The 9,599-nt window shown below is 42.8% G+C and overlaps 1 protein-coding gene across 2 annotated transcripts in view; it reads right to left on the minus strand.

Moving 5' to 3' along the window:
- Window positions 1-267: 267 nt before the first annotated feature.
- The window catches only part of zgc:65811 (uncharacterized protein LOC393524 homolog), a 20,308-nt gene continuing 10,976 nt past the window's right edge, over window positions 268-9,599 (minus strand). Inside the window, exons 5-10 of one of the 2 annotated variants that reach the window (XM_037689493.1) lie at window positions 4,910-4,984; window positions 4,728-4,829; window positions 4,362-4,457; window positions 3,117-3,200; window positions 2,625-2,838; window positions 1,235-1,297 (exon numbers count right to left, since the gene is read on the minus strand). In XM_037689493.1, coding sequence (XP_037545421.1) covers window positions 2,635-2,838; window positions 3,117-3,200; window positions 4,362-4,457; window positions 4,728-4,829; window positions 4,910-4,984 — 561 coding nt within the window. In that variant the 3' untranslated portion in view covers window positions 1,235-1,297; window positions 2,625-2,634. Of the gene's footprint in view, window positions 1,298-2,624; window positions 2,839-3,116; window positions 3,201-4,361; window positions 4,458-4,727; window positions 4,830-4,909; window positions 4,985-9,599 lie in introns of both variants that reach the window. The other variant, XM_037689494.1, reaches the window with a different exon arrangement.

Here is a 9,599-nt window from a genome sequence, read left to right on the forward strand (position 1 = left end):
TTTCCACCAGGACTGACGAGCTAACAGCTAGCGTGAACACGGCAAAGAGTAAGTGGACCACTGAAATTTACCCAATCATGCAAACTTTAATTTTATAGACACTTAAAGAAAAATGTTTTCTTTCAGGAATAATTAGGATTTGATACAATTTGAATTGTTATAATACAGGAGGTTCCGATCAGACGAGCCCTTTAACCTCTGGTTTCAGTGGAACCTCCACCACGACTCGTCTTGACTGAAACGAAAACCACTTCATGTTTTGTGACAAACTTCTTTTTACTTTTCTCACAGGTGCCAACGGTGATGAAATAAAGATACTTGTACACAACCAAGACGAGTTTAATTGTTTTTATGGAAACGTGCACAAGTGTAACTTTCAGTGGAACATTTGTTTCTAAAGCAAAGCAACAGTCAGGAATACATCGTACAAAACAAGGCATTAAACGCAGTTTAAGGCATTCAGTTTGAACTTGTCTGTTACAGCAACAAACTGAAATATTCAAGACTGGATTCAAAGGTAACACACACACTTACATTTTTCAAAGACTATATTCTCACAGTAGACGGACTTATTCAATACATTCATTAAAAATCCCTTATTTCAAACTTTTTGACCAATCCTGTGGCACTCGGGGCACAATTCAAACCAGTTTTTACTAAAAGCTAGCTGGTGTGATGGGACACCTTTTTTTGTTCCACATTGTCTAAAATATTTCACTTGCATACAAAAAAACTTTGAGGAGACTATTTCAGTAACTTGATCCCTTTTTTATATAATTTGACAGTATTTTGTTAATGACTGTAAACAATGTGTGTGTGCGCGCACGCTATGGTATAAAAATAAAGTGTCAACTCTAAACATTAAAAGCTGGAATCGGGCAACAAAGTGTAATTAAAATGTAAAACGTGTATGCGTTGTACTAAAATGTCACTCCTGGCTGTTTGCATCAAGATAAATGTGGCTCAGATTATTTTGGGCCCATCGGGCTGGTGTCTCAAACAGTTTATGGTATTTGTCTCATTTGACTAGGATTTTAAATTTTATTTTAGTGATTGAAGTGTTTTGGTACAAATTGTCTTGTTAAAATTATAATCAGCAGTTTACAAACGCATGTAAACCACTGATCTGTTTAGAGTGTCCAGCGATGGGTCTTTCAATGCAGGGGGGGTGGGGGGGGTGGTAAGGCTGGAAAAGCCCTCTGCCTTTTTAGTACACAGCTGAGTAGTAAGAATTGACCGCCTGCTGGACCTTCTTGAGCTTGTTCAGGAGGATAACGGCGCAGACCAGGGCAGTAATCTGTCGTGCAAACACAGGAGGAGGAGGGAAAATAAAGAACAAAGATGGAACGAAGATTTAAAGAACCTGCTTCCTCGTCATCACCACAACCAGCCACAGGATGAGGTTTGTGTCCAAGAAGCTACAACTTCCAGCCCATGCTGTTAATCTGCATGCAAGCCATGAATGTGTTCAATGAATAATGGTAGGGATGCACCAATACATTTGACCCTCTTCTGTAGCAGGTAGTCTGCACTTCCTGACCTGCTCTTTTTGTTGGTTTGTAGGCTCAAGGCAAAAGTTTAAAATGTCATGCTGTCAGACAGAACAGACCTCAGCTGCCTTTCTTTGTGCCAGAGACCTGGTTAGCTGCCGGCTGGAGGGTCTGTCATGTTGCTGCTGTTAAACATTTTGAACCGTTTTAATAAACTGCTCGTTAAATTCTAGCACAACTAGAAATTGTCCCTCTTGGCAGCTTGGCAGGGCATAATCTAATCTACAGTCAGCTTAACTTTCAAATTTCTCCACATGGCTGGCATCATTCCTCTTGCCTGCCTGTTCAACTGAGAAGTGATCCCACTGATGAAAATATCAAATCTTATGAGTAAGAGTACACACATGACTGATACCCAGTACTAGTATTGGTGCATCCCTTGTAAGTACACTTAAAGGACAAAATCCAACCCTGTTACAGTATTAGTAAAAGAAAACAGTATTGTGGACCAGCAGCTAACTTCTATGTAGAGAAATTCAGTTTTCTGTGAATGTGGTGTGCTGAGTAAACTCCAACAAAAAGCCCCAGATAGCACAGGGTTGGCCAAAGTCTTAACTATATGGTGCATAAGAAAAATGGCAAGTTTTCTGAGGCGGAGTTCAGACAGCTCAAGGTTTTTGGAAGCAATTGAGAAAATGGAGAATTACTGTGGGGAAGTGTGTAAAGTGAGATATTTTGATAGGTACAAAAGTCTAAACATGAGCAAAAGCTATAGTAACCATCGAGTATTTTGAAACTTTAATGGGTACAATGGCACAAAGTTTGAAAAAAATCTATGGGACGAACTGGTGAGTGCTGACTCAGCATTCACACGATGACGAAGGAAGATGGTCATCTATGATTGAAAATGAACCTAAGAAGCTCTTAGATTTTATGAGCCTGCCCAGTTTGCCAGCTGTTTCTGTAATGGAGAAAAAATGCTCATGTTTTCTGCAAAATGAACTAAACACCCAAAAGTCCCAATAGCTGCTTTGAGTGAGGATTCTATATTCATAAACATGCTGAGAGAAGCTAATGATTAGCTACGTTGGAGTATTATGAAATGAAATGATAAAAGGATGCACAAAAACTGACGGGAGCGTTCTTATGCTCGAGCCGCTGGGATGTTGACCATGGAAAGGGGTGTGAAGACCACGGGGTCGTCATCGGGGTGGGAGCAGGAGATTTGCTGAAATGGCTGCAGGGGAGCCGGGCCAGGTGTGTTCTGAGTCAGGATAATGTACTGAGCAGGTGAGGCGGCCTGACGAATGTTTGCACTGAGCACCACGCTGCAGATCAGAACTACGATCTTGGGGAAGCAATGATTGGGAAAACAAGAGAATGATTGAAATCAAAAGCGGGGGGGTGATTAAAACAGACTGAACGCTAAGACTTCTCATTGTTTCTCCTGGTCAGGTCAGATTATATTTGTTTTTCTTTTGTTAAAGCTTCTGCATTAAACAATTTGACTGAAGATGAATAGTTTTTTATTGCACAAATTATTTCCAGTGTAAATAAATGACTTGATTCACTTCTTTAAAAAAAAAAAAAAAAAAAACTTGATTAGTTGTAAATGAACTGGCTTACCAGAAGAGCTCCTGTTCCAACGAAGACGCCCATCACCAGAGACGCCTTACTGTCGAAGATATTTGCAATGGTCGTGGGACAGTTCTGTAGGTAGAAGCAGCCATGAGCACTTACCAGAACACGTTTAATCTGAACTCTCTTAGGGTTGTAAAGAGCTGGAAACTTTCCATAGGAAATCTGGACCAGTTTCTTTAAGGGAGAAATGTTTCATCTTCCATCTGGAAGACTTCACGATTGAGCCTACAAACCTTTTTCCACAGGAAGTTTGGTTGAGAAATGATCGAAATGTTTTAATTGGAGAAAGGATCACATCATGGCCTCAGCTGGTTTCTGCTCAAACCACAGCTCAGGCCTCTGCCACCACAAATACTCAAGAGGACCGCTCTGTGAAAGAACACAGACCAGTCCATCTTGAAGCTTCCTCCTGCCGTTCATAAATCACTGAAGCCGCCACGTCCTGCTCAGATGTTGAGCTCTGAGCGCAACCACAAGAGACGTGGAGCAGAACTCTGCTGGGCTGAAGCAAAGCGTGATGCATTCAATGTGTCGGACACCTCCCCTGTATCAGTGACTAAAGTGAATTAACTCACTTTACAGATCCTGTTTGTGGTCATTGTTTAAAACTTTACAAAGTTGTTTTGTCGTCAATATAATAAATTTGTTTCATCTCATAAGTGGGTGGTTGCAACTAATGTCATCAGTTCATCACACTACTGAGCTGCAGCTCCGTCTTCTGAATGGGCCGAGGCGACCAGAACACGTCTCAGTCCCATATTGAGGTGCCTCTGAATGAGGCTACTGTCTGTGAGCTGCTCACGTCTACAGCCACTTCCAGTCGTCTGTGTCTGCCGGACCCTGCTCTGATGCTGCCACGGCTCCCTCCCAGGTCTATTTTACTCCACACTACGTTCCTGTTTCCAAGGAGATTCAGGAGAGCCTGACTCCACCACCAAGGTACATTCCTGTCGTTGAAAAGGCTAAACTGTGTCGGTCAGCTCCCGTTTCTGTTGAGTCCACCTGACCTCTTCCCCAGCTCCTGATGGATGGCCTCAAAGATAAAACCTCAGAACTACCTCATCCAGCTGACCCCTTTGTTCTGGCCACTATCCACGCTTTCAAGTCCCCCGCCACCCACTCGGTTAAAAACACTTTTTATTTCCTTGAGACATCTGAAATCGTCTCAGGTTTTATTAGCATTACACAGTGACTGGGTTTTAAAATCAGTATTTCATGTCCTGAACTTACAGGCATGACGATGCGCTCCAGAAAGCCGTCTGGTTTAGGACAGGTCTGCTGTACTATCTCAACAAGTGAGACTCCCGTCATTCCACAGCAGTGGAGCTGCAGATCAGAAGACAGAAGGGGGGGAGGGGGGTGAATAAGAATACACACACGAACCATTTGTTGACACAGGAACGTTTGTCACGTGTAAGATTGCATCAGTAAATTAAAATGTGATGTATGAAAATAAGTCCAAATTTTAAAATATTGAATATTTTATCAAAAAAAAAACAAAAAAACTCAAGTACTAAATATCTTTAGCTGTTTTTTAATTGTCGGTATTTCTTTTCTCCATTTGGAAAGGAAGGAAATGCAGTGGTTGGAGCTTACAGAGTTGTGGATGAATGCGAGAGTGACTGCAATGGCTGGGTCTCCAGTATGTACATACAGAGTGTACAAGCTGGTGTAGAACTCTCCCAGTTTAAGTCCAACCTTACCAGTGAAAAAAAAAAAACATTTAATCACAGTTCAAACTAGTACATTTGTTTACATAGTGCAAACTGTAAATTTACCATGTCACGTTTGCTGTAAGCAAGCACTCCAACAGCAACTTCAGCAACAGCAAGAAGGAACAGAAGGACTGAAAACTGAAGGGACAGAAAGAGATCAATTATTGCTATAAACTGAACCAAACCAAACAACGTGATATTTACAGGGAGCTGAATTTGATTTTGACTTGTTTTAGTCCTGGCAGTATTGCTCAGATTGTCTAATTGTCATTGCAGTACAGTGATCCCTCACCGATCGCTGGGGTTGTTTCAGAAAGCTCCGCAGTTGGTGAAAATCTGCAATGTAGCGGTGTAATATTTATTTTATTATTTATATATACCCTATTTTTTCGGCCTATAGGTTGCAGTTTTTTGCATAATTCACATGCCCTGCGACTTATAGGCTGAAGCGACATATTTATGGATTTTTTCCTATATTTATAAACCAATTTTTGGCTGAGATACGACCGTTTTCACTCATTCTGACTGAAAAAAAAAATTGAGCAGTACCACTTTCAGCCACTTGATGGCAGCACAGTAGTAATACGTATATGGCATGCCGTTGTATCATGTAATAGGTAAACGTGGCTATAATGACAAATTCAAAAATGTTCAAGACAAAAACAACTGGATTTTATTTATTATACTTAGTTTTTTTTCTTAAACTTTTTTGAATTTACCATGTCCTTGATGACTGAGAATCTTCACCAGCTATTAATGACTCAATCGGCCTGCCATAATCTCACCACCTTCATTCTGCTTGGTGCTTGGAACCGTCAAAACAGCTGCACCACCCTGGCAAAATGCAGCTAATTTGACCATTAAAGTGCATTTATTAAGCAAACGTTAGACTGAGAAACACCTTTGCTATAATTTTGAGCAAACAAATAATTGTTTAGGTGTTTATCTTGTTAATTTTTGTACAGGGACTCGTTGCGTGCACGCGTTTACTTCCACGTATCGGGTTTTGAAATGCAGCTGATTTGACCATTAAAGTGCATTTATTAAGCAAGCGTTAGACTGATACACACATTTACTATAATTTCCAGCATACAAATAATTGTTTTTAAATGTTAATCTTGTTAAATTCTTGTTAAAGTTCTCCCGTGCACGCTTCCGCATCCGCCATTTGGCAGCCAATTGATTTTTGAAACAACACCGGCCCAAATTCCGGGTCGTCAGCCGTGACGCATAATAGATGCAACGTATACAGCGAAGCAACATATTTATGGATTTTTCCACTTTATTAGACAAATATGGACTGTGAAAATCACTGTAATGCCACTTGGTTGTTATGTGCTACTGACTATCCATGATGCTGATCTCATGCTGCTGATTACTTCATGTTGCTGTGTTCATTAATCCTCATCTGCTCATACAGACTTAAGTTCATGCTGCTGTTTTGGCGCGTTGTTTTGTACCATTAGTGCCTAGTATATTCTTAGATCATGTCTTGGATCTTACTGTTTTCCTTTACAATTTGTATTTTTGTTGGATGTAACTGGGACCCTGCCTACATACTGTAGTTTCGTTCCACCTCATGTACCACATGTGATGTGAATGATAATAAAAATCTTTGTATCCTTGTTCTGTTTGAGCTTTACTGGCTGTCTCCGTGTTTTTTAATGAGAAGACAACTTCATACCTTGCTGCTCTAAACCAGTTAATTTCCTGAAGAACACCAAACCTCTCCTTTGTAGCCGCTACCCAGTAGAATGTGTGATATAAATGGTACACGGTAGAAACAATAGAAATTTAGCCTACGATAGAGATCTGTCCTCTACCGGCTAACTGCAGTAATGCTGTGCCTGAAGTAAAATCAGAGTTGTCATTTTAATCGTTACTTTTGTTTGTTGAAAACTGTGCATAAGTGGTGTTCAAGTGTAAAATCAGAGCTGTCAGATTTAATCGTTACCTTTTTTTTTAGAGAGTCAGAGAGTCAGAGTCAGAGTTTCTTTATTGTCATTCGCACCTCATGTGGTACATGTGGTGGAGCGAAATTATGTACGCAGGGTCCCAGTTACATCCAACAATAAAATGTATAAGAAAAACAGTAATAACATCTAAGATATGAAATAAGAAAAACATCAACTAAATATACACTAAGCACTCATAACATAAAACATTGAACATCAGCACAAACATGAACATGAGTCTGTGAGCAGATGTGCACGCATGAACACATCAACATTGAAACAGATCAGCAGCAACATGAAACAGATCAGCAGCAACATGATATGGTTTTTCACAGTGATTATTCTAGTTAGAGATTCATGAGTCTAACAGCCTCAGGGTAGAAGCTGTTCCTCAGTCTAGTGGTTCTACACTTAATGCTCCTTAACCTCCTTCCTGAGGGGAGTGGGGCAAAAAGTGTGTGTGCTGGGTGGGTGGGGTCCTTCATGATGCAGGTGGCCCTCTTCCTGCATCTGGAGGTGTAGATGTCTGTGATGGTGGGGAGGCTGATTCCGACAGATTTCTGTGCAGCCTTCACCACTCTCTGCAAAGCTTTTCTTTCTGCAGCTGTGCAGCCTCCATGCCACACATTGATGCTCGAGCACAGGATGCTCTCCACTGCACACCTGTAGAAGGAGGTGAGGACTGAGCTTCCCAGACCAGCTCGCCTCAGCCGTCTGAGGAAGTAGAGTCTCTGATGAGCTTTCTTGATCAGGCTGGTGGTGTTGTTGCTCCAGCTGAGGTTGTCATTCATGTGTACACCCAAGTACTTGTAGCTGGAGACCACTTCCACCGCAGATCCTCTTATGTTCAGGGGGGTGTAGGTGTTTTTGTTCCTTCTGAAGTCCACAATCATCTCCTTTGTCTTCTTCACATTGATGTGAAGGTTATTCTCTCTGCACCAGCTCTCCAGGTGTTCCACCTCCTGCCTGTAGCTGGACTCATCATTGTTTGTGATGCATCCCACCACCGCTGTATCATCTGCAAACTTTACAATGTGACAGCCTGGATGGGTAGCTGCACAATCATATGTGAGCAGAGTAAACAGGAGGGGGCTCAACACACATCCCTGAGGAGAGCCAGTGCTGAGGGTTATGGTGGAGGAGGAGAGGTTGTGGATCCTCACTAACTGTGGTCTGTTTGTTAAAAAGTCTAGTACCCAGTTGCAGATGGAGGGGCTTAGTCCTAGTGTGGATAGTTTGTCCATCAGGGTTTGGGGGATCATGGTGTTGAAGGCGGATGTGAAGTCCACAAAGAGCATACGGACGTAAGAGTTTTTCTGCTCCAGGTGGTTGAGTGCAGTGTGGACCACAGAGGAGATTGCATCCTCTGTTGATCGGTTCTCACGGTATGCGTACTGATGAGGGTCCTCGTTGATGTTGATGGTTGTTTTGATGTGAGTCATGACCAGTTTTTCAAAGCATTTAGCGACTATCGGGGTGAGGGCCACTGGCCGATAGTCATTCAGACCAGTCACTGTAGAGCTTTTTGGGACTGGGATGATGGTGGCAGTCTTCAGGCAGGTGGGAACTGTCTCCAGGGTAAGTGAGGTGTTAAAGATGTCTGCCAGCACCTCACAGAGCTGATCAGCACATTCCTTCAACACTTTTCCGGGGATGTTGTCTGGGCCAGTTGCTTTGTGCGGATTAATCCTCCTGAAGGTACTCCTTACTTCTGCTGAGGTCACGCTGAGATGCTCTTCATCCGGTGATGAGGTGAGTCTGGTGCTGGGTGGTCTGTTCGGGTCTTCAAAGCGTGCATAGAACTTGTTGAGGGCATCAGGCAGAGATGGGTCTTTGGGACATTGTTCACTCCTTCCTTTATAATCCGTTATGCACTTAATGCCCCTCCACATGCTCCGAGGGTCTTGTGAGATGAATTGACCCTCGATCCTCTTTGCATATGTGGCCTTGGCCCTCTTAATACCAGCAACCAGCTCTTTTCTTGTCCTACTCAGCTCCTCTGAGTTTCCAGACCTGAAGGCAGTGTTCCTGGCTTCCAGCAGGGTACGCACCTCTGCATTCAGCCAAGGTTTTCTGTTTGGGTAGCTTTTAACATTTCTGATAGTGGAGACTGTGTCAGTACATGTACTAATGTAACCCAGTACTGAGGATGTGTATTGGTCAAGATCAAGCGAACCTCCATTTTCAGCAGCTTCTCTGAAAACCTGCCAGTCTGTTCGATCAAAACAATCTCTCAGTATGGGGCCACTGTCCTGGATCCAGCATTTAACTTTCTTTTGTACCGGTCTGGAGCGTCTCAGCGGGGGCATGTAAGCAGGAGCCAGGAAGATTGAGATGTGGTCTGACAGTCCTAGGTGGGGGCGGGGTTCGGCTTTGTATGCATCTTTTACGTTCGTGTAAACACGGTCCAGCGTGCGGTCTCCACGTGTCGGAATCGTCACATGCTGATTAAAGCTTGGGAGACAGTCCTTTAGATTCACGTGGTTAAAGTCTCCGGCTACCACGTAAAGAGCCTCGGGGTGTTTGTTCTGCAGCGAGCTGATGATATCATGAAGCTCCTGTAGTGATTCATTAGCATTAGCGTCCGGAGGAATGTAAACAACTGTGATAAAAGTCACTGTGAACTCTCGGGGTAGATAATGTGGCCGACATTTCACTGTTATTTGCTCCAAAGCCTTCGAGCATGAGCTATTTACAACAGTACAGTTCGTGGACCAACTTTTACTCACGTAAATGCACACTCCGCCCCCCCGTGATTTCCCCGTTAGCTCGCTGCAGCGGTCCGCTCGAAAAAAAAG

This window comes from Nematolebias whitei, chromosome 15 (genome assembly GCF_014905685.2).
Source record: "Nematolebias whitei isolate Nwh7 chromosome 15, NemWhi1, whole genome shotgun sequence".
Classification (NCBI taxonomy): Eukaryota; Metazoa; Chordata; class Actinopteri; order Cyprinodontiformes; family Rivulidae; genus Nematolebias; species Nematolebias whitei.